Genomic DNA, 25,779 nt, shown 5'->3' with positions numbered 1-25,779 from the left:
CCTTTAAGACAGTTTTTTTCTCTGCATGCATACATGTATGTAGCAGACCCAGGTCAGCAGCTGGCTTTCCTTCTCCTGCAACCATTATTAAAATTATAAGGGTTTATAATAGCCCTTGCTCTTCTTGGAATTGTCATATTCCTTTGCAGCCTTCAGCTGAGTAAGAGTTCCAGCAGTCCCTAGCCATTATACATCAGAGCCAGGGCCAGGCTTTTGTTTCTGGAGGCTGTGTGGAGACCTAATGTCCTTGGCATGGAGGCACTGCTTCCCTGCCACTCCTGCCCTCTCACAGCTACAGGCCTCTGCACCTCGTGCAGGGTCCAGCCATGGCAGCACAATGGGGGACCAGGGACAGAGAAGATTTGAGAGGAACCCCTCTAGAAGAGATAGAGCTGTGATTCATCACACACTACTTCAGCTGTAAAGTACATACATATATACAAAGTATAGCTAGTAAATTAACATAAATAAAACCATTTGGGCCCCATCTGTTGTCAGGTAGGTAAATAAAAATAAAAGCCAATTTCACTAGACTAAGGGAAAAGCCTTGGCCACAGGCATGTCCACAAATGTGGGACTTAGAGGATCAAGCATAACTTCTGGTCCTTGTGATCTTTAATGAAGGGGTTAGTGGTACTTTATATCAAATTAATAAAGTGCTGAAATTACAAGGTTTTCATTTAGAGTGCTTTGTAGAGGCTGTGTTTCCAACTCCAGCCTGCTAGGGAGACCAGTAAGTCCAGTGCCTGTCCAGTGGCTTGGCTTTGTGGTGTAAAGATGTACCTCCAATTTTTCATACGGACCATGAACCAAATAAGAAAAAAAACAACAAAAAACCCAAAGGTCTCATTAACTGTAAATGTATTTTTCTCTAGTTTTCAGGAGAGAGAGTGATAAGAGGCACTCAGAAGCCCCAAAGGAGTTTGAGTGGTGGCATTCGAGAGTTGGGAAAGCTGAGTTGCAGGGGACAGGCAGGCTTATGTGGACAGGGATAGGAGGGTAACCCAAGGGCTGGTTGCCCAAAGGGTGCAGCAAGCACTCTCAGAGATGTCTTTTTTGAAATAATTTTTTAATTTAACAGATTTACATCAAAATCAAGTGACTCAATGTTATAGTTTGGATTTAAAATTGATAGGTTTTGCTTTGTTTTGTTTTATAGAAGTGTTGTTGCTATCTCTGCTATTTTTATGTGGAGTGGAGAAAAAGTCCTTACCAGCTGCCAGATTTTAGTAGGATCAACAGGACAAGAGAGTGCATGTCCTGCTTCTGGTACTTTCCAAGACCACATGATAAGAGGTGAGTAACTAGAACTAAGTCGCCTTGCTGCCTACCTCCCAAACTCCCTGCTGGACCCACTCCAGATGGTATTTTGCAGTTTCAGTATAGCATGTTTTTTGTGACCAAGAAATAAATATACCACAACTTACTGTCTCTGATCATGATGTAGACCATGGGAGAATAAATAAATTTGTTTCTTGCTTTGTGTTATCTTCCTACTTATGCACTCTCCAACAATCCGTGACTTGGAGTTTTTACTTTCCATAACAAGAGAAAGTCACAAAAACATCCCCATTGTGCCCAAAGGTGCTTTCACTGTAAGTAAAGTATCTGCTATTCCCCATTTCAGTATGAAGAAATGTAGTTGAATTGCAAAAAAAAAAAACAAACAAAGAAAAACAGGAAATTGACTTCTTATCAAGAACAGCTTTTTGCCCTCAGCAAAAATGGTAACACCCAGCCATGAAAAGAGGAAGTTTTGCTCTTTGGTGCAAAAAGGGGTTCTGTGTAGAACACTTGTTAAGGATCTTTGGGAAGGACAGTAACTTTTTCAAAAGTGATGAAGGAATTAATGTACATATGCACCCCGTGGGGTTGACATAATTCCACATTTAATAGCATAAATGAGAAATCAGTAAGCTCAATGTAAAATTCACTTTTCATTCTACAAAGTGAATTCTAAGTCATGTTTGTATAGCTGCTGTGGTGCTGAGAAAAGAATGAAGACACAATATGTGGATACTTGCCAATCTAACCAAATGTGTGTGTATGTACTGGCCATTCCTGTACCTTCCCAATCCTCCAGTCTCTGCCCTAATCAGAGTCTCACAGAAAAGCTTGTTCTCTTCCATCCCAGTTTTGTTGGTTTTCTTCTCTAAATACCTTTACAACTGTGATAATTTTTTTTGGATCAAATAGAAGCAGAAGTGTACTACAGAATTGAGATCTGCCTTACACTGCTGACAGTTTGAGGTGCCAGGGTAAGCGGCACCATTAAGATGGGCATTATACTCCAGTGAAAAATCCAGTGTCTGGCTTCTTGGCCCTAAAACAACTATATTCCAGCTGCAGAAATAAATCTGCCTACGAACGGCTAAAAAATAAATTAATGAAGCATAAGAGCTGTCTGCTCAATGCCTCCTGTCAGGCAAGAGAGTCCAGACTACTGTAATTGTATGCTGACTTCAGCACAAAACAGAAAACAGCTGCTCACCTGGAGTCTCAGCCTGCAGTGGCAGACCAAGTCTCTTCACCTGGGGGAAAACTGTGGCCACCTACTCCTCCATAGCTGTGAGCATTCTACAAAATTTCTGGCTATCTCTAGGGAGCATTTTATTTGATTACTTCTACTAGCTATTGTCAATACTGGAATAAAGACCAATAGGTTATAAACTACAGCTTAGAGCTGAGGAATAGTATGCCAAAAGAGAGCGTGGGCTTTCATTTCTTGCTGATAAATTATCTGTCCAGGAATAACTAAGACTCATTTTTATTTGCTTGCTCTCATAAACTGTTGAAAAAAATCCAGAGAAGAGATGATAACCTCATTTGGAATGGTAATATGCTGGAATAAACAGCTACTCAAATTGAGGGAGAATGAAATTATTTTACTCAATGAACTGTGGTCTTTTTCTTCCCATGCAAAGGTCATTAAAATTATGTGAGCTGTAAGCAAAATGTTTCCCTTCAACTCACACCATGACTGAGGGGAATTCTTTAATTCTCTCATGAATTAAATAGTAACTAAAACCTACCAAAATTCAGAGATTTTGCTCTGTGTCCCCTACAAGAATTCAGAGATGGGAGCATCTGTCCTCAGTCTCCTCAATTCACTGAAGTCCTGCTCTCTATTGTTTTAGTCCAGTGACTAATTCTTCATTCGCTGAAGGGGTGACTCAAGCAACAGAAACACAGTTTTCCCTTCCCAGTACATCAGAAGGAAACAAAGTCCAAGAGGCCTTGAGGAGATGGAGTGGTTTTGGCTAGTTTTTCCATTAGCAGCTGTAAAAGGGGAAGATGACTCAGTGGGAACGGGACCAAAACTGAGTGCTGTATATTCTTCACTTTGTTCTACACAGACGATTTTTTTTTAGCATAAATTCATTTTTATGGCCTATGTCATGAAGTCAGGTCAGAATTTATTAATCCTCAAGATCCTTTTTTGAGGATGAGTAGCAGAGGTTTTGAAAGGACCAGAGCCCATCAAATCAGTTGGGTTAGTCTGTGGTCTCAGCTCCAGTTCATTGCTGCCCTCATCTACTTCATTAGCAGTGTGAAATAGGCTCTGTGCACACTTTCCAAATGTGTAGATGAGCAAAGTTTTTAAAAGAAAAGACTGAAGTAATTTGTGTAAAGCTAAAATTACATTCTGTCTCTGGCAAGCCAAGCCTTGTCTAGAGATGCTGGACTTCCTTGCATGGTAAGCATGAGCTTTGCTCAAGTACCTTGAAAAGCAAAGGCATGACCTTTGGCCATATTGCTTCTGAAGGAACTGTCAGGGGAGAATGAAGCAGAGCAGAGTTCTGTTCTACCATATAATTTTTCTTCCAGCCTTTCCACTCATGCACCTTGTACTGCAAGTAACCATTTTTTTCCCTCTGGCTCAGTGATGTGGTGGATAAGATGATTAGCACTGTGACATTATCTCAGACTGTGCTGTTCTCAAAGCTGTCCTCTGCACGTCAGTTCAGGCTTGACGGGAGCTGACAGTCCCTAAGATTAAAGCATTGCTTTTCTATCTTGTCCTATCAGTCAGGGCTCTCTGTAGTGCTAAATCGTGTCTGCCATTTCTCTCTAAACTTGGTGGTCATAGCGTTGTCCTCAACAATGTCCCTTATTGAAAAATCCATGAAGAGCTCATGTATGAGAATTCACAACTATTCAGGAGCTTAGAGACTGAAAAATCTTAATTTTAAAGAGAGAATAGTAATATATTAGAAGCCATGGGGAATGGGATAGAAAACAAAGCTTTTGAGCAAGTTTCTACTCTGAATTTAGCTTAATCTTGGAATCAATTTTTATATTTCAGCTGATGTTGCTATTTACTGCAGGGTAGTAGTATACACTGAATTATTGCATGGCTAATAAAGTAATTATTAGTAATAAAGTAATATCAGCATTAGCTGATAAAATATTGCTGTAATAATCTCTTCCCACATATTCTTTGTGTTTTTCTTTTTGCCCAGAGAACTGCCTGGTCTCATGTATAATTGCTTCCCCAGTGCCCTGACTTTATGTTGTGAGATTACATTAGTCAAATTTAAACCCTCCATTAGATGTCAATGACCTGTAACCACTGTAACCAGATGGTTATTGACCCAGGTGCAAATAGCCAATGTCCAATTTAAAGATTCAGTTCTGACAAATGGGCTAGAATAATAAAAACATGAAGGGCAATGGTTGGGTGCTTCACTAACTAATTGAACGGGATTCTTGCAATTTGTTTTATGATACATGATTTTTAACAGCCAGAGGTGAGTAACAAATCTATCATGTTTAATGTTTCAGAGTTAACTGATGAAACTTCCTGAACTAAAATGTACCTGTATTTTTTTTGCTTCAAAACAATTTAAGCTAAACACTGAATTTCCTTTGTCTGGATAGTGGTTTGTGTTTGTGTTGCTTTTTAAAGTTTTATTGTTAATAGACCGTTCGAAGAACAAGACATTCAAATTCTGTTTTGAAGCAAAATATCTTTCTGCATGTATCCTGTCGTTAATATCCAAGGAACCTGATTTTAAAGACAAATGAAGGAGACTGCTTTCAGGGCCAATTTTCATTTGGGTTCATTTGGGTTCTTTTCCCCCTTTATGTTAAATAATGATATGATCTGAATAAAGATTCGGTTTGAAAAAGATTTCAAAGGGCTTTGGATCAGGTCCTAATGTTACTTTGTTCTGAAGGATATATTCCTCTGTTAGCATTTTCCAAGTATTACTTGCTTAAATCTGGATTTAGGGTTTCTTAAAGATGTTTATTTGACAAAAATCCAGCAGCCATGCCTTAATTGGCTAAGGTAAAATGCTATTTCACTTTAGTGCAGTTTCTGAGGTATTGTCTCTGCTCCTAGTTTGTATTGCACACACAGGAGTAGAGGGGATGATCTAATGCCTTCTGTTACCTCTGATTTCTGTTACCTAAATCATTTAAATGAAGACATCAGCAACAGTATTTTTCAGTACTCAGTTAAACATTTAGACTTTAAGGAATGTTATTTTAATATTCTAATACAGCATGCTAATCTTCTATACTAATCAGTTTAAGTGAGCTAATGAATGCTGCTGCTGGACTGGACAGTATGTGAAATTTGAGCTTTAGAAAATATAAGGAAAATTGTTTTCTTTCAAAAATGTAGGACAGTTACTTTTTTTTTTTTTTTTAAGTGACATAATTCCAGAAAGTTTAGCTAACTCTAGCAAGTGTTTGTAACTCAAATCCTTATTCAAGTCTATCAATCATTGGGGTTTTTCTTCCACATTTTCTGTTATTTAAAATTGCATGAGCATTCAGGATTAAAAAAAATTAGTCACAAAAAATGTGTTAAAATACAGTGTCAGAGCAAGCACTGAAATGAGACTTCCCAGCATAGTGTCCCTTACTGGCATTTTAAAGGACAGATTGATTTTTACAGTGTTACATTACAAAAACTGGTATAGATGTTAGGATTACAAAGTCAAGTAATAAATAGCTGAGAGAGGCTTTGCTTTTCTTTACTTTTCCTGTCTTCATCAATCAACAGTATGAAATTATCCATTCTCCTTCTGAAGCAGAAATGCCGTGGGTTTGGGTTTTTTTAAGCACTTCATAGCTTTTCACTGGGAGCCACATTCAGTAGTATGGTCCAAATGGTTTATATCACTTAAATAAGTTTATACTTCTGTAAAGTTGTAAAGTATTTTAAAGCTGCTGGAATGTGTGTTGAGATTTATTTTGATAGCAGAACAGGTAGGAATGTTGCTTCTTTACTGCAGCAGAAAGCGGTTTCATAATTCAGGTGGCATTTCTAATTATACTAATTTCAGTGTAAAACCAGCAGTTTGTCTATTAGCTTAGCTTGCTTTACACAGTTCCATTACTTATGTGCTAAGCAGTGCAAAGCAGCCAGTACTAAATCTAGAAGCAAATGATGAATTCAAGTTTAAGGACAATTACTATTGTGGTGAACATATCTTTTGCCAAAGAAAACGCGAGCATTTGCAAATGGGTTCTTCTGGGTAGTGCTAATTAATTATTAATGATGCTTTAACCATTTGAACCAAAAAGTGGTTCCTCTAGAGGTAAAACCTCAGCTGTCTGGGAATTAAGGTGGTGTAACACAAATAATCTGTGGAATTGTGCCTTTTGTGCAGACCTCTTTTGTTATTTGGGTAAAAGGTGTTAAAGCTTTGACGTCTGAATATGTTGTAATATTCTTAAAATGAGACATTGTGAGAGGTTTATACAGAAGCATAAACATACAAATGTTGATGTTTAATGACTTGAATTAAGGTATTGTAACTATGCTATGGGATATGCTATGGCATATTTTGGGGAGGGCCTCTGCAGCACTTTCCCCAGGTGCCATATTGAATGCCAGGCCTGCCCAACCACACCTAGAACTGCTGGCAGATTTTGCCTCACAATAGTCCTTTTTTAACAAAAAAGCATTAACTTTGTCTCCTTATTTCTTCATGTGTACAACATCTACTTTGCATATCAGTGTGGCTAGTGAGGAATAGTGTCCAGAGGAGCAGGTCTGCTGAGTAACTTGTCCCAACTGAGAGCTGTGGGAGTACAGACGGTGGTGGTGCTGCAGATGTTGGTATAGCCCTGGGGTTCCCCTCTAGCCACAATCTTGTCCCCAGATTGTCCGTCCCCCCCATCACAGTCCTGCTGGTTGGTGCCAGCCAGGATGGGACAAGGCAGAGGAAGGTCTTCTACCTGCTGCTGTCTCATAACTGAGACAGGATCTGTCTTATAATTATCTCAGCCTATAAACTAAGGGTGTCACTGTCACAAAAATGGTAGTTTATTTTAATACAGCCATTAATGGGGACAGGGCTGTTTGCAGTGGGTTGCAAACCTTGCAGAGCAGCCCTCACCTGAGGCAGGTGTCATTGAAGTCTTTTAGAGGCCTTTCAGAGGGGTGAGTTGGGCATGCTTCTCTGAGGTATTTTTCTACTATCTAGTTTTACTATGTCTGTGACTCTCTTCTAGTCTAACTTGTGCTGTAATCAGTGGCATTGTTCTGGGATAATGAAGGCAAAACTGATGTAAGGAGTAGTTTAACATAATATTTTTGTATGTTCACAGGCAAATGCATGCTGATACTCTTTTTCTTTTTTTTCCCCACTGCCTCTCCCCCCTTAAGGCCTTCTGATTTAAGTGACTAACCATCATGTCTAAAGCAGTTACTCTGAAGAGCATCAAGAGACTGGGAGAGGATAACCATGCTTTTTACTTAGACGACAAAGGTAAGAAGTTTATTCTTCAGTGAGCTCCTTATTTTATAAAGCATGTAAAATAGGCGGTGGGCGGCCTAAGTGGAGCAAGTAGTCTGCCGAATACAAGGCAAATAGGCTGTGGAATAGATACATCGTTATGGGTACGCTGCCTGCTAAACAACTTTTCTGTAAAAACTACATGTAACAATTCCTACTCATGGACAAGCTTTACATAGCCTCCAAGTTTACAGTAGCTGCCTAGGTTTTTGTACTCAGCACTTTGGTGTGCAAATAAAGGGTATTGACTGAGGAGGAAAAAAAAGTTCTGTCTTCCATAGTTTCTAAAGTTGCTTTCAACAAACGTATGTATCTGTAGTCATATTAGGCAGAATTCTTATGAGCTGCTCTTTTGCAAAGATCTGCATCCCTTCTTATGAGGGCTTTTCCTCTTTTCTTCCTTTTTGCTTTGCAATGTGCTCTTTTCTATTTTGCCAATACAAATGAGTCAAGAGTCAAGGAGACACATGAAAAGAAATTGCTAAATAATTTGAGTCCTGTTTATAAGGAAAACCAGACAGAGAGAGGCATTAAATATTTATGTTGAATATAAGGTACAAAGGAAAGTAAAACAGTAGCATATAGTGGAAGATAAATTGCAATACAATGCAATGTACATGCTCTTCATATAGACTAAAAAGGGCTCACAAAAGGATTGCCAGCACTCAGATATCACCAGATGACCTAAGCAGACATACATTTTGTATTTTCAAATTCTCTGACAGCTGGGATCTAATCCTGGAAGTACTTAAGCTTTCATTAAAAACATCCAGCCAGAACCCAATGAAATGCTTTGGACCATGCATGTGATAGCCTGTGTTCTAAACACAGGACTTATTGGGATTTAAAACTGTGTAGTTCATTCCCAGTTTCACCTGCTTTATCACAAAACCGGGTGATCTTGTGTTGGCTCTGAGCAAAACAGCTTGAGGAGGGAGCGATGGTTTTTTATCTTGGGTTCCCTTTTTTTTTCTTTTAAATCATCAGATATATTGATAAAGCAATCAAGCTGAATAGTGATAACGACTGTGCAGTTTTATTTCACTTGAAATACTCTATGACAGATAACTTCCAGAAAACTGGAGATTCATGTTGAAAAACAATCCCTCTCTTGGAACTATTTTTCACCAACAAAAAGAAGTCAAAGCAAACCATTTTTTTTAATCTCTGCCTAGACAACAGCTCAGATTTAAAGGCAGCCCAGCTGCAGCCTCCTTCATTCCATGTGAACCACACATCTGCCTGCTGTTAAAACTCGTGGATGGTGCAAAATTCTTCACATAACCATGTATATACTGAAATTTCAGACAATAATCAAACTTTATGACCTATGACTGATTTTTAATGGGAGAGCCAGCCCTCTTCAAGCCCCTATCCCTGCTATATAGCAGCACAGCATCCTACTTGATTTGTGATGTCTGTTGTTATTTTTAAAACTTAGTATTTGCTGATTGATGCTAAGTCTGTATTTCCAATCTAGTATTTAGTGGTTGGGTTTGGAATTTCTTTCCAGTCTTAAACTGCAAATGTATGTCTTATAGGACTGTTGGCATAACAGTAGTTTGGAGTATTCAGTCTGACCTTGGACTAAGCCTTGACTCTGGCTGTCTTTGTAGAGATTGACTGATATCTGCAAATATAAAAGCAGCTATTCCTTTAGAAGACAGTACATGTGCTTTTATGGGGGTCTGACATTAGAAACTGAACAAGAGCTTTATGTGCAGCAGGTGTTATGTTCCTACCTTCTGTTTCTGTGTTAGCCAGATAATTCCTCTGGTTTTAACCATCTTCACCAAATCTTTCTCAGTTTGCTGGATTGTTCTCCTAGACTAGATAATTTCCAGTTCAACAAATTCAAAGGTCTGTTTTTGTCAGGAGCTTCAAATCTATTGCTATAGTTGGTAGAAGATAGTGTAGGATGTTATGCTAGATTCTGCATCTGATTTTAGTCTGCAACACAGGAGCAGCAGCAATCTTGGCTCCATGACTGGAAGAAACAAATGTGAACATTTTCTGAAAGTCTGTTCTGCCCTCGGTGTATTGGTACCCCAGCACACTGCTCTGCATCCTGCTGGGATGAACAGCCATCTGTGTGCTGAAGCAGCATAGATCTCCCCACTCCTTTGTTAAAACTGAAATTCTACTGTCTTAGTTTTAAAACTTACCACTTAGGCTGCTATATGGAAGGCAGTTTGAATGAGGAGTAGAATCATGAGAAAAGGGAGTAAATAGGTAAAGGGGTATGCCCTTCTAACTCTAGGACAGAAAACTGTTCATCTCTTCCAGCCATTTACCTAGAACTTCTTCCAGTTTGTCCAGATCTATCTAGGTGGTTTGAGGGGTTGGGTTTTGCCTGTGTTATAGGATTTTAGCTAAAGACTTTCTATGAGGACCAAAGCTATTCCTCTTCACACAGTTGCTTTTTTTTTGTTTTCTTCCTTATCCAAGTGGGTTTGTCTCTGGTCTCTCAGTTTCCTTGGAAATGCACTGTGTTTTCTGCTTAATGTAGTGAACAGTTTGTTGAACTGCTAGAGCACCTTCCCCAAAGCAAACATAATTGTTTTAAAAGCCTACTGGCTTTCTCCTGATTGATCTCTTCTGCTCTGTAATCTCCATGAAGGTTTTTCAATAACCATATTTTGTACATATTAGTAAGAATTAGCCCTCCATAGATCAACTCTTAAATACCACATCTGTAGGTATAGTTAAGAGGCAGCTTTAGTTGGGAGTCTTTTGAGTATAATTTTTCATCTCTTAAATCAAGGATTAGATTTCCTCAGGCTTCTCTTTTTCTGTGATCTTACACCACTGTTAAAAATTCAAATTATTAGCAACATTCTTCAGCTTTTCCTGGATTCAATGTTTTTTTTTTACAAATTGTAAAATTTATTTTTGAAATACCTTAATTCTTCTTTCAAAATATTTGAATAAAGATTACTGCAGCTTTTTTCCTTAGGGTTAATAAATCCTTTTGCCTTCCCTACATTCTTTCAATAAAAACAGTGTTCTGTCCTCTTTTTCTATTTTTTCAACTGTAGCAGTATGAGCTATTACTCATCTGTTTGCTTCTTTCAAATTAAGCATCATTCCAAATTCTCCTTCTGCTTGAAAACTGCTGGCTCACAAAATTTGGCCTGCAATTCCTCATGCTCTTGAATAGCATTGATATACTCGTTTCCCTCTTCAAGTTCATAGATCAGGATTTCATCACCTTCAGGAAATGCTTATTATGTTTTCTAAATTGATATGACTCAGAAAGCTATTCCACCATTTTCTTTTGTTCCTCCCATTTTCCTCCCAGTAGACAATTCCTTAACGTTTTGCAAAACACTTTACATTACCAGTCTGCAGAGGAAACTGTATCTAAACTTTCTCTTCTCCAAAAAACCCTGGAGAATCTTCTAGGGGTGGTTTCAAACCATTAAAGCTTTTTCCAGCTGCCAAACTTCATAAAACTGCAAACAGATGTTTCTTTTTCCTTCACAACCAGCTTTTTTCTGACACCGAAGGATTCTTTGCAATAATAATTTTACAAATTATCTGGGAAAATATCTGGGATTCCTGGGATGAACATATGCCCTTAATGAATTTTTTTTTACCATCCCTGAGTAACTGCTCTGAGTAATAGAACAGAATAACTCAGTAGAATAATTGTTAGCTAAAGCCAAATAAAGTTATCTTGTTTACAAAGGAGATGTGCTCCCTCAGTCTCAAAGTCAGACTGCTTCCATCTAACACCTTTACTTTGGAAAAAGCAAAACCCCAGAGTCTTCTTCCATTGGGTAGGAAAATGATGGAGACAAAATTTGTGGTTGCAGTGACTTCTTTGCACACTCTGTGAATTGTGATGTTCCTCTGTTTGCTCTGTGAGACCGGCCCGTGCATGCTCAGTGTTGTGTCACTAGATGTGAAGGAAGGCACTTGCTTGAAGAGCTGCCATGGCTCTGAACCTGATGCTGAGTTGCCAAGTGCACTGTGAATGATAAAGGTGTATATGCCCAGTGCCCTGTAGTTTATTCAGATTGTGTTATATACATAGAAGTAGCTCTTTATTCATTGACATCTCAAACGATGTAGAGCAAATATTTTCCATGTCAGCCCTTATGATGACACCTCTTCTTAAGGAACAGCAAACACAAGCTGTGCTTTAGGTATGATGCCTTTGACAATATTTCTTGAAAGTGAGCTACATCCAGACCTGTTCTAGGGACTAAAGGGTTGCCCTACAGCATAATTGTATCTTGTAATACAATTTTATTTCTCTAAATTATGTTTTCTTAGAGAGTACCCTAAGAATAGACATCAGTGTGACTAGTTCAACTTGCACAACTGCCCCTCTTCCACGGGATTCACAGTCTCGAAGTTGTTGGAATGCACAAGTGAAGAGATACTGCTCCTCCTTTCATGGAGTGTGCATGGACTGCCAGTAGAGTAGTATTCCTTGATGAGACAGTGTCTGAGAGAACTAGTCAAATACTAGCAAACAGTTTGTGATGAAACCGAGTTGATTTTTGTCTATAGTCCTGAACAATGTATTTAGCAAAAACCATTTTGTCATCTGGGGAATTGAAAATTTAAGACTACTTCAAGAGAAAGCAGGAATACACAGATAAAAACTTACCAAGTAGTTTTTGGACCCATGTTAGTTCATGTATGAGTGGGAATAACATGTTTATAACTCAGGAATGATCAGGTCCTGTGGGATTCTAGGGTTTGTGTGTAACATGTCTACAGAAGATTATGTACTTTAACAATTAATTATTAACAAGACTGTGCATTTATTTTCCCTAACAGGTAATGGCTTCAAGAAAACAGAGTAAGTCATGTACATGCTCAGAACAATCAGTATTTCTAGGAATTCTCTTTCTAGAGAAATTAATCTTATTGGATTGGTGGCACATTTATAGAATATATGGTATTTAATGAAATGCTGTTCTGTCTAGTTTGATGCAGTTGACACAGATAGACCAAAACAGTCCTAAAAACAAAGAAATGGTAGCAAAATACGCTCTTTTTTCTGAAAATGGTTTTGATATTCAAATTTATCATTCTTCAGTGCTTTTAGTTTGAGAAATGAGTTTTTCAGGATTTTTAATCAATCTTGATTAATTTATCTGAAAACTTAAATGTGATAATTTAAAAGCAATTAGCTCACATCACCTGAACTCTCTTTCTAACACAGTGTATACAGTCTGACAACTATACCTAGAATGAGGAAGCAAGTGCATCTCTTAATTTTTGCCTTTGTCAGGTTGCCCATCTCAGAGAGCACCAGCCCAGAGTTCAAGGTCTACCTCAGTCCTCACACATAGCTTGAAACCCAACTTCTGTTGGACTTTCACATGTGACACATGTCCTAACTACTACACATATTAAGGTTCTTTCAGACTTTCTAGGATCTGGTTTCTGAAAATTGTTCTTGACAAATATAGCTTGAATTTGTTTCATAAAAAAAAAAAAGAACAACCCAAATTTGAAATCCCAATTCATTCATCACTGAATGGGCACAGCTAATGATTACTTGTTATAGTATGGATCCTATCCGTAATGGTGCAACTAGTGCTTTAGGTTTTTAACATCATACAGAATAGCAGCACATACTGTGAGCACTGAAAAAAACCTGTGTGCTAGGGTAACAGAGACTACTGCCACTATGGGCATGTAAACATGCAGGCAGAGGGAAAGGGAGCAGGACCTTTCTCTGTGTGAAAGACAGGGCTAGCCAATAATTTTGATGGTATTTTTCTCTCATTGACCTCCAAGAACCCACAATCCATATTATAGCAACAGTGTTTTGAAAAGCTTTCTTTGAAATAAAGCATAAAACTTCAGATCATTTTAATCAAACCTGTGTTCTAGACCCTGTCTAAAATGTAAAAGAACCATCAAATCACCAGTTCCAAAGAAATCCAAAAGAAACATCCTGTCTCTTAAAATTCTGGGCAAAATGTCTTGATGTAATTTCATGAGAAAGAATTAATGTAAAATCTTTTCCTTTTTGCTAGGAATTTCTACACATATGAAGAACCTTTTATAGAGGAAAAAAGTGACCAGTGAGTTAAATTCAATTATTTGTACTATCTTGGCATATAGAAGAAAATATGTACTGAAAAACAAGTTAATAATGTTTTGTTTTCTGTTCTTGAAGGTCATCAGAAAAGAAGAAAAATGATATTCGTGTTGGCTTCTTTCAGCTGGTAATGAGAACAATGGCTATAAATATTTTATGTATATTGTACTGCACAGTAACTGACAATAATCTATACAGTTGTTTTGGGGAATAGCTGTGACTAAGCCAAACTTTTAAGGATTTTACTATCTGGCATGAAATCCTGCCATTAAAGTCAATGGGAATTTAATAGAACCCTTTGTCTTTTTGTCAGCTTGGTATTGATTATTGATATTTGTGTCATCATTGTCTATTAAATGCTGTATATTGAACTTACAGGTAGATATGGGGAAGAGTTAAGATGCACAGCAGGGATCTAGGTGACTGTGGTTCATTCTTATTTCTGCCAAAAAAATTGCTGTGGGATATTTGGTAGGTATTTTAGCTCCCTTGAAATTGCTCCATGATATTAGAAGATTTGGTAATTATAGAAACTTGGGAATGCACAGTACCGTACAGAATGTCTAGCCTTTGGTGGGCCTTGGAATCCCATAGGAAGCATCTAAATTTTAAAATTTTTGTAGTAGAGAGATGTCCAACCCAGGAGCATGAACCTGAGAGGTTTTATTACTTTTGTTTTGCGTGTAGTCTAGGCAATTATCCTGTAATGTGTCTAAACTACTACAGTCCTGACTGTAGTACTGGGCTACTGCAGTTCCATCCATGCAGCTAGGTACTCTTACTGGGTGGAGAGAACAGTCTGTCCATGCAGACAGAGGTCTATGCTATCAAGCAGAGCGGTTTGAATTCTGTAGCCTATTTTAAACAGCTATTTAACTCCTAAAGTGTGGTTGTTTAAACGCTGTATGTTTCCATCAGATGTGCTGAGAGATTAGATATTACATATCTCTGCATTTTCTGTGTGTGGTTTGGGGGTTTTATTTTAGCCTAAGGAATCCCTGGACTATTTCTGTGCAAGGTTTGCAAAGATAGTTTCTTCTGATGTTTTTTGTGGAAAGACCACATTACAGCACCTGCAGAACCTGGACAGGTTCTTCAGCAGGCTGTATGTCTCCTCTTTAAACTCATATTTCAAAATATATAGCATTTGATACTAAACTTCTGTATGAATGATTTGATCTACATTATTTATGTATGACTTCAACCTGAGAATCGGACTCCACACAATCATGACAAAGGTCACTAAAGTTGCTGTATCTTAGCTGAATCACCAACTACATGTGTGCGTGCCCTTGTCACATGGCAAATGTAAGGTAATAAGTCTTAGCCCAATCCTGCTTTTACTGGATGCTATTGTGATATTTCTATTCATTTCTCCCAGATTGATCCAATGGACAGTTACCTGGCTCAGCCAACACATTTTAGAGTATTAATTATGAAAACTTGGCCTGAGAAGTGGCTCAGACTTCTGCTAAATTGGCTAACTATTCAGAGGATTTGCATAATGCCCTAAGGCTTTTTCCTCCCTTCCCTCTCTGTCCCCACAGGAAATCTGCAAAGCAGACTATATAGATGAGTTATAATTACTATTAATCTTTCAGCTAGTTTCTGAAATGATGGTAATGTGGAATGATACTGAGCTATTAATGTTATATGATAATACATTCATTCAGACGGTCACATTCTGCTGTCAACTACAAGGGAGCTCATAATAATTTATGAGGCTGTAAGCACAGGTGCAATTAGATTAGATTGGAGAGAGAGATCTGTCGTCTTACTGTATTTGAGATAATTCTGAAATGTAAAGACCATGATTTTGTATCTGATTAATGATTTGTCAGTATACAACCAGCTCAGCACTGTGGTTTTTTTCCTGTCTCTTTAGTTTCGATTTTCTTCATCTATGGAAATTGTAATGATGGTTGTTGGTAGTTTCTGTGCTATTGTTCATGGAGCAGCCCAGCCAGCTGTGTTGCTTGTGTTTGGTGCAATGGCAGACACGTTTATCGAATATGACATTGAAATGCAAGAGCTTAAAGACCCAAACAAGGAATGTGTAAATAACACCATAGTATGGATTAACGGTACTATTCATCAGAATGAAAAGAACACCACAATAAGATGTGGGTAAGTAGTAGATGTATTTGTTTCTTTTCCTCTGTTCTTATGGCTTGTCAGAGAATGTATAGCTAATGAAAGTCCACTTCCATCTTTAAGCCTTGCATTTTCTATCCATAAGGCAGAAAAGGGGCATGGTTCTTGTTGCAGAATCCTGTTTCTGAGCTGGGAGAAAGTTATCCCAGGTCTTGGTATTCCATCTAGAGATATCAGCAAGGATAGTCTTCAATGATAGTTGTTCTGGTAACAAATATATCTCCTATACATCTGAGTATATTAATCTGTTTCCTCTGATGACACTGTGGGTAATAATGACTTCTGGTCATTCTGGTTAGGACTTAGCTACCTATAGGTGCCTGCTGACTTCTGAGCAAGTTCGCTAATCTTTAGTCATTGAAGAGAAAGGAGCACTTTTGGGATACAATTCATCTTAGTTACAGGAGATGTCTAGGGCAGGACAGATGATCTGCCCTATAGGAGTGCCTGTTTCTTTCCATTAACTATAATAAATGGAGTCCAGATGATTCATTCAGACACAGATATCTGTCAAAGCCGGATTTGAACCTGTAACCTTTCCTAAGGGTAATTTTTCAATGCATCATTCTAAAAGTTTTCTAATCTCTGAGTCACATTTAGTTAGATATTTAATTAGAATTAAAAGTTACTTGTCTAAAGGTCTCTGAAATTCAGATCATGTGGGAAGTGATTCACATTCCTAGATGTATGTGACTGGGGCCAAATTGTTTGCTCCAGGCTGTCCAAGCCAGCCCTCAGAGATGGGAGTTGGCCGATAGAATACAGGATGTGCTACAGACCTTTGTTCCTCTGAAGCAGCAACTACACACCAGGCAGGATACATTAAAGCATTAAAAATAGTATCTGTATCAGTCACCTGAGTTGTTTCCATGATTATTTGTTTTGCAAGACTTCAGGTCAGGTGCCCAGTGTTCCCTTTTGGGTTATAATTTAGTGTACAAATTCTGAGTAGACAGAAAAAGTTTGCTGTCTGCAGGATCTTTTTTTTTTTAAAAAGTTGTTTAACAGCATAACTGGTAATAACCTGAAATGCCCATTTCAACATAATCTAAATGCAGTAGCAGAAACCCAGTGCCCTACACTGATATTAAGAGTAATTTAATACTCCCACTTGAGCTAAAAGAAATTATCATTTCAGATCAGAAGGCTTATGGTAAATACTTGAATTTACTTCAGCAGCTACCATTTCTTTCTGTAAAACACTGTTTACATCTGAGTGTTTTAAGTTGGTATGGTGGCAGAATGAAGTGCATTCAACATCCACGAAAGCTGGTCAGGCAGCTCTTCCCTGAATGCCCCCTCACCTGTGCCGTTTGGAGCAAGCAGTCTGGTGGGGTTTCTCAGAGACTGCCGGTCTGCTCCAGGATGGCAGAGCATTTCCTGACACCAGCCAGCACCCCACCCCTCTGCAAGCAAACCAGCCGCTGCTAGCGATAGCCTCGGTATTTGGAAACAACGCCTCTGTTAGCAAAACAAGCTGACTTGCCAGCTGATATGACTCTAACTTGAAGAAACACCAGAAATATGCGAGAATTGCTAAATCTTTTTTTCCTCCTTCTTTTTCTCAGGCTGCTGGACATTGAACAAGAAATGACCAAGTTTGCAGGCTACTATGGAGGAATTGGTTGTGCTGTGCTTCTCTTAGGATATCTCCAAGTCAGTGTTTTGTCCCCTATTTTGATTTTAAACTTTAAATCACTAAATAATTAATTTTAGAAGAGTTATGTTCCCTTTAACTGCTTAGTCAGCTGCCCATTTGAGCAGAGACTTTTAGTTCTCATTCTGTTGTCTGAAATCGTTCAGCTCTGGTAATCCTAGATCTCCTTGGATGGTTCATGCGTACCTTTGTACAAGGGTACTTTTCACCTAGTGACATGAATGGATGTTGCTTCTGTCCCACCACGAGAAATACTTGTTCATGTGTGGTTACTCTGGAATCCACATGCCCTCCTAAAGCAACAGCTGAAGGGCACGCAGGCTGACAGTCAGCATCTCAGCTGTGCTAAACCCTGTGTTTCTTTTATGGAGATACTGCAGACTAACACTAGTATTAAACTGATGTTGGAAAAGAATCACACCCTACATATTCAGTAATAATGGTTCAATCCTTATTACTAAGATAAACCACAAGCTTGGATGATTCCTGCATAATCTGCTAAATGGTCCACTGCTTTTGTAGCAATGTTTTATAATCACAAAAAATCACTTGTCATTTTCCTTTGAAAAATATCCCAGAGTTTTGCTGAGGTAGGATGACTGCCATCCTTATATTACTTACAGCTATAGATGGAAGATTTTGTTTGTATGACATTCATATAACAGCACAAATAACTTAACGAACATCTCCTCTCAGCATATCAGAACTGGGACAAATGCTTGATCCAGAGGCTTTATAAAACGTATTGGATTATTCAAAGCTCAGAGGCATTAAAAAACCTATAATCTCCATGTAGCTAGAATATATTTTACCTGAATAGTAATTTCATCAGTAGCCAAATTGCTTTTTCCTATTTGTTGGGAGTAGAAAGACTTTTTACTGCAATTTATCAGCCACATTCTGCTCTTCCCAGATCTGCTTTTGGGTTATGGCTGCAGCTCGTCAGATACAAAAAATCAGGAAAGCTTATTTCAGGAAAGTAATGCGCATGGATATAGGCTGGTTTGACTGTACATCTGTAGGAGAACTGAACACCCGCATTTCTGAGTAAGTAATCCAGAAAAAAACATATGCTACAGAGAACATTTTAAACTTCCTTCCAAACACAAAAGAGTGCTGATAACAAGGCATTTGAGAAATACCTGCTAATATAAAACACAGCTATGTTTTTGGGAGCAGGAACCAGGCTGATTATCCTCCCCACCCCCACCTTTGAACTGAGGCCATAACTGTTAAACCACAATTATTTCCCTTTTGTGCCTTGTCTGTTAGTAAATGTGGGGGATTTTCTGCTCAATGTTTTGGTGGAGTTGTTTTTTGCCAGTTTGTCCTACCCTTCCCTTCTCTGCCCAGTTCTTTGAGAAGATCAAATCTGTAATTTGGCTGCCACTGCATACTCCCCTGAGGCTGGAGATGTGGGTTTAAACCCTCTCTCACTTTCCAGAAAGAAAAATTACATTAGGGGCGCACTTTGCTTTTGTTGGCTTTTATAAGAGAAGAGTGAGCCTTGCTTCATCTTCTGCTAAAGAAGGTAAAAACACCTACCTTTAGAAAAGGACCCAGGGTAGATGGAGAAATCTCCTTATCCTGAATAACCATTTAGCCCTGAGAATAGCGGAGTTCAAGGCTTGCTTCTTTTCTTAGTGGTTCCTGTTTAGGGGCTGAAGGCAGTTGCAAGGTGAATATACCAACTCTAGATGGCTCTCCGTTCTTAGTCGAGCTGCATAATAATAGTCACATCTACAGAAGATTTTTTCATAGTTTAAGGGGATTTTATTTGCCTCTACTCACTGCCCAGTGGCATCTGTGGCTTCCTATAGTGTTCTTTTTATGAAGAACAAATGCCAGGTGTAAGTCACTGGGAAGAATTTCTTTGGAAAACAAAAAGGAACTGAGAGTGTATTTGTCAAATAATACCTAGTTCCCTGGTTTTGGTTTTGGTTCTTTTTGTGTGAATCTTTTGTTTTGTTTTGTTTTGTTTCAAACAATGCTGTCCTGTGCCTACAAAAGCTTCTTGACTGCAAAATAGCATTATCCAGAAGAAATGTTCTTCAACTCAATACTCCTAAATTTTTCAGTAGTGGACTGTAATTTCACTAGATACAGCAATGAGCTAGCAACTTTGCACTTTAGACTTTAATACCCCTTGCTCCTATTTCTTTGTCAGTTCCCAGTTCTGCTCATCTCAGGGGTGAGGTAAGAGTGGCAGAAGCATGATGACTGTTTTCTGTTAGCGATGCATGAGAGATGTTGACTGCTGCACCACTGTCCCCCCTGTGATAGAGTTGTCATGTTTTCCTGCTGCTTTCAGCAGTAAAGTAGCCCTCAGTTTTTCCACCGTGTGCATCTCATTTAGAGAACAAACTACCCTATATGGTGGGGAGAGGAACCAGGAGGTGGTGGAAGGTGGAACTATAACAGACTTAGAGCCCTTCTCCCCTTTCTACCCCCTCAGCAGGGCAGTGTGGTACATTCTTGGTGGCCCATGATGGGAGGAATGTCGTATCAGCTAGACTGTTTTTCCATTGTCAGATAGCTGCATCCTGCTATGGTGTCTCTGCCCCCTCCTTTGTATCAGCACAGCAGTAAGAACCAGCTAGTGAATGAGTCCACTGGTGGGATGACTTTTCCTGGAAATATACAGTGTCTTCTTTGCAGTATTCATGCATAGAAGCCACTTGCCATTGCAAAGGCACCAGTTTTCTCACTGTAGCCCAAAGTCTTTGGAAGGGTTGAGAAGGGAAAAAAATAGATGTCAGGAAGGGCCCACTCCAAGGGAATGCAACTAATCTAAATGTGGCCAAGACTTGCAACATAAATGAAAGATATTCTCACGAATCATCTGTTGATTTTTGTCTGCTTTTTTTCCTCCCAGTGATGTTAACAAAATTAATGAAGCTATTGCTGACCAAGTAGCAATCTTTATTCAGCGTTTAACCACCTTTGTGTGTGGATTCCTACTGGGATTTGTCAGTGGCTGGAAACTGACCTTGGTTATCATTGCAGTCAGCCCCCTTCTTGGGGTTGGAGCAGCTATCTATGGCTTGGTAAGTGAATTGTGAGAGGTTCATCTTTAGGCATGATGAGTAAAGAAGGTCGTGCCATAGAACTGCAAGGATTGGTGGGGGAGAAGGCTATTATACCCTTTTAAAGTCAAAAAAGCCAGATTATGGCCACAGCAGCACCAGGGGTGAGGAGGGGCAAGGGGAATGAGGTGGGCTTTGCTACAATTTTGCTTATTCTGATTCCCTGCTTCTAAGATGGGATTTGTAAGCACACCTTCTACTGGGTCCTGTGGATGGACCTGTGGTTGCTGAGATCAGAACCTGGTCTACACATTCTCTCAATTACTACACAGCTGGTTTAGATTGTTACTAGGCATGGGGCTTGACCTCTCAATGTAGATTATGCACTTTTAGAGATGATCATGTTTGGGAGCTGTAAATTAGTTGAAAACAACTGCTCAAGCTTAGGCTGTCTCCACTCCTGGCAGCTGCTGTGCTCTCTCCTAGTTCTTCCATTTCTGCTTCTCTACCTGTTCCCTAAAAACTCCCTGTCACTAAACTCCCTGTCTTTCCAGAGGAAGGACGGTGAATATAGAAAACTGCAGGATCCTCTGCCTTCTTACCTGTTCTCCCAAACCCAGCAGGGCTGGGCAGTTCCTGCTCCTCTTCTGCACTTTTTGGTTGGCTTCAGCCCTTCCTTCTCTGTGTCAGGAACAGCTTGCTATCATTTTCCTATCAAACCTCACATGTAACTCTGACTAATTTCTCGTCTTCCTGCTCATCTTTATCACCTTCTACTGGCTTCAAGTAGATGACATCAATAATGATTCAGTGTGAAGACGGAGAGCAGAATCATTGCATGAAACTAAATTAACCCTGAAATGCTTCTTTCCTTCATTTGCAATTTTTTTTTCTGGTCTGATTTCCCTTTACATTTGTAATTTCCTCCACTTTTCCATTGTTACTTTTGTCCCCATTTCTTTTTTTTTCACATATCCACCAAACCTTTCCAGCCCAAGCCTTTGTTTACTATAAAGAAACAGACCCAAGTTCAATCTAGCCTGGTTTCCTGTTTCCAAAAGTGGCTGATAGATGGCTGGGGTAGGGTATTTGATGAGAAGAAAGAAAGATAGAAGTCTTCCAGTGTGCCTAATAAAAGCCTGCTTGGAGTAGAGGAGCATGCAGAGCAAACAGTGCAGTATGACAGCCAGCACTGCTTACTACTGTCACCTGAACCTACAGTTCAGGTGTAACCAGCACTCTCCTGTGTTTTTGTAGGCTGTGGCAAAACTAACGGGCCGAGAATTAAAGGCTTACGCAAAAGCTGGAGCTGTGGCTGATGAAGTGCTCTCATCCATCCGAACAGTGGCTGCTTTTGGTGGGGAGAAGAAAGAAGTTGAAAGGTTTGTTTGGATAAATTGTGAGGTCTCTGATTTCTTTTTTCTGTAGCAGTGTAACACTGATAATGCACTTCTGAGTCGTGGCTATTGGTCTCTGAATTCTACAACAATAAACAGCTGTTAGCTTTGAGAATTATTTATGTGTATGTTACAGAAATCTGTTTCAAATAACCCTGCATATGCAAAACCAGTTTTGTAATCCTGTCATTCAGTGAAATGGAACATCACCAATACTGTCTTCATGTCATTCCCACTTGTAGGATCATACATTACATTGTCTGATATATCACTTGTACAGCACATCTGAAAACTTTGGGTACTTTCAAGCTGATTAAAAGAACTAGTTCCAGCAAGAGATAGACATAATGATTTGATTATGTTAATCTGCAGATTTCTCTTCGCTTAAAATGTAACATAGTTGGAGGATATGCACTGAAGCTTTGGCCAAATTCTCAAATCCTATGTCACACTGCTATAACCCCAAACCCTGTGGTGAGGCATCTGCAGTGAGCGTGGCTTTTATTGTGCTTTACACTAGACCATACAAGCATTTAACAACATGAAAGTATTGCTGGTTTCAGCAGAGGTCTCCCACAGTAGACTCCCTGTTAACTGCAGCAGAGCCAGTCATTGAAGAAGTCTCATCTTGTTGGTCTTTGCTCATTTTTAATTTTCTATCAAATTAATGTAATCCCCTTTAACTTTTCTCTCTTTCTACAGATACGACAAGAATCTGGTGTTTGCTCAGCACTGGGGAATTCGGAAAGGAGTAATAATGGGATTATTCACTGGTTACATGTGGCTTATAATTTTCCTGTGTTATGCATTAGCCTTTTGGTATGGCTCTAAACTTGTGCTTGAAGAAGAAGAGTATTCACCTGGCACTCTTCTGCAGGTACCCATTTTAGCCTGATGCAACTTTTGTGGACTGTTTCTTGAAACACTAATTTGGGAACACACATTTGTAGTGTTCTAGTGTCCTGTGACTCAGTGGTAACAAACACCATATATGTCTTTTAAAGATTGTTACTCAGTATATGTATGAAAGTGTACGACACAGATGAAAAAAAAATCCATGTTTATTTTAAGGATTTGAAATTATGCCTACTGTGATCAGAACAATGCTTTGCTTGAGAGCCTGCTAGACAATTTACAGAGGCCTGAAACTACCTTTCCCATTTTGTGGGTCAGTGTGCAGCTTCTGAGATATTGGCTTCTCTGAAGAACAACTTGTTTTGTGATGAAAAGCCTCATTGTGGTAAAGATAAATCTAACCAAAGAAAGTTTTATAAAATCTAACCTCTGTCTCATGAACAGTTACTGTTCCTTTGAAATCCACTTTCTGTTGCTAATTGCCTACCCAGCTGTACAGATGACAAAGAATATGTAAATGCCCATGTTGAAAAAACCCACACATGGCATTGCTACACCGCATTGTGTAGAAGAAAACATACCTGCACGGAGCACGTGCATCCACTTCCACACAGTAGGTGCTTTAGACATTGATGACCTAAATCCAACAAAGACAGTATCTACAGATATTTTGGTTATCTGCTTTATGCCAGAACTGCCCAAATGGCAGGCTCCAGTTCAGACCCAGAGTTAATTTTTCCTGAACCTTGTAAGTCCTGGGTGTTTTGACGAGACATCTATTTCTGTTCATCCTCTGCCTCTTGCACTTCAAGAGAGCTCCCAACAACCAGTAGCGTGCAGTGAAAAACTCCCTGTTAAATGGAGCTTGGTAAATTACTTCAAGAACATTGCAAAATTGAGTCATTCTATTCAAGTAGGTTGTCCCTCACAGGAAATCATTTGCAACTGCCCTCGACACCAGTAGTTGGTACAAGTTGATGCTGGGAAAAACAAAGTGAGCAATTTCCTTGCCTTGCACATGATAACTATAGTTCAGTGCTTCCAAATGACAAATGGCAAACAGTGGGGAGCTACCATGTAGCTGAAAAATTGTAGTTGTCAATGGAGGGACGCTCCTTTATGCTCCCCTTCCTCTCAGTTTCAAGTCATCTTTCCTGTACTTCATGTTTTTTACCACACACTCCTAGTCTGGTGGGGGCAGGAAGGAGAGGAGGGGAGGATTTGTGGATACAAACCATTTAAATATGCTTTTCTTGGTCTCTGAAAAACTGTTGTGCCCAAGCCACACTGCATTGAGATACAATAAACATGCCTTCCTTTCTTCTTTTATTGGACCTTTGGAATCTGCTTCCCCATGTTCATGATGGATTCCACCATGCATATAATGTACTTGCTCAGGGGCTTGTTCACACTAGAAAACTAGTTTGTAGCAAAGCTGAGTACGAACTTACGGCATGATCTGTACATCAGTGAGGATGTTTGCAGTGCACAGTGTGTGTGTACAGTAGAGTCTTCCCCCTTAGCCTTGGGGTTATTCTCAGGAAACATCGCTGTGGTGCAAGAGAGAACTGAGTCCTGTGTATTTTTATTTCTTTCTCAACACTAGTGTTTCCTTATACAGCTTGTCCATTTATCCTGACTACTGTCTGTGTTGTATTTAAAAGGCTAGTGAAGATTTGGTTGATTCTTAAGCAGAATTCTCAGGTATTGCCAAACTGCAACGAAGAAGTACATGCCATTTTTCCTGCTGTTCAGGGTGCATATTCAAACTATCAGCCACAACAAAGCAAAAAAACCTGATCAAAAGTTTATATTAAAGGCATTATCCAAACATTTATAGTCTGGTCTGCCAAACCATCTCTGTAACTGAAAAACTAAGGAGGAGTAAAGCAGACTAAATTCTAGGAGAGGAAAGTTCATTCTGACAAGTGCACCCTCATATATTAGCACTGAGAAGAATAAGCTCTATTTGCCATGTCATACATCTCACTCCTTGTAAGAACAGACAATTAATGCATTTGTGTGTAATATATGTGGTAAATAAGCCTTTATCTTTTGACATTCACCATCTTCCAGTGTCCTGTTCTGTGAAGCCCTTGTCTCTTATCATAATTGCCAACATTTTCAGCCTTAGATGGTTCCTGTCTACAATTAAGAACCTTGATATAAACACCTTAATAGGAAATGAAGCATTATCAGCTTTAAGGAAATTTTGAACTTTTGGCGTTTTGGTTGATGTGCTCTAGCTTCACTCACTTTTGAACTGAAAGGCCAGTCTCTAAGGCTGAGTTCTTGGTGTGAAGTGTCCTCTGATATTCACTACTCTGTCCAACTGCCTTTATAATATGTTGGTCCTTCCAGGCGGAGTGGATTCTGTGGCTTGTTTTCTTTCTTCTTGGCTTAGGCTTAGACCAAAAGGGGATCCTGGGGCTTTCAGAAGGTCACTAATGAGTAACACTTCCGTTTGGTCCTTTGAAAAGGACTTGAAACAGTGAGCACGTTCTGCCACCTGCAGAAACTCTCTGCCTGCACTGATAGAATACTCTCACCTCAAATAGTGTCTTATCCAGCATTTGTAGCAAACCTTTCACTTCATTTCTGTATGAGATGGAGAAAAATATATTCTTTGTAGCTGGAACCTGCTCCAGAAGTACGTTTTGTGAGTATTGGACAAGACAGGAGCTGTAGTACAGTGTTTTAAGATTCTGTCTTTGGATTATTGGAGATTCTGACCTGCTTACTAGTAAAAGACATCTCCAAAATAATCTACTTGCCACTGATGTTCAGTTCCAGACATTGTTTCAAGGCACAGGTACCCAGTAAAACTGAGGTGGTTTGAAAATACATCAGTGACACCATGGTA

General features: G+C 39.1%; 1 protein-coding gene across 1 annotated transcript in view; it reads left to right on the top strand.

Moving 5' to 3' along the window:
- The first annotated feature begins 4,667 nt into the window (after positions 1-4,667).
- ABCB11 (ATP binding cassette subfamily B member 11) overlaps positions 4,668-25,779 on the top strand; it is a 45,143-nt gene continuing 24,031 nt past the window's right edge. Inside the window, exons 1-11 of the mRNA XM_084264539.1 lie at positions 4,668-4,751; positions 7,628-7,730; positions 12,552-12,573; positions 13,763-13,810; positions 13,906-13,954; positions 15,713-15,954; positions 17,550-17,637; positions 18,552-18,685; positions 20,514-20,685; positions 21,922-22,046; positions 22,764-22,938. Of these exons, the coding sequence (XP_084120665.1) occupies positions 7,655-7,730; positions 12,552-12,573; positions 13,763-13,810; positions 13,906-13,954; positions 15,713-15,954; positions 17,550-17,637; positions 18,552-18,685; positions 20,514-20,685; positions 21,922-22,046; positions 22,764-22,938 (1,131 nt within the window). The 5' untranslated portion in view covers positions 4,668-4,751; positions 7,628-7,654. The remainder of the gene's footprint in view (positions 4,752-7,627; positions 7,731-12,551; positions 12,574-13,762; positions 13,811-13,905; positions 13,955-15,712; positions 15,955-17,549; positions 17,638-18,551; positions 18,686-20,513; positions 20,686-21,921; positions 22,047-22,763; positions 22,939-25,779) is intronic.

Source organism: Gallinula chloropus (assembly GCF_964237585.1).
Source record: "Gallinula chloropus genome assembly, chromosome: 5".
In the NCBI taxonomy this organism is placed as follows: Eukaryota; Metazoa; Chordata; class Aves; order Gruiformes; family Rallidae; genus Gallinula; species Gallinula chloropus.
The sequence above is the reverse complement of the archived record's forward strand: the minus strand, read 5'-3'. Positions and strand labels throughout refer to the sequence as shown.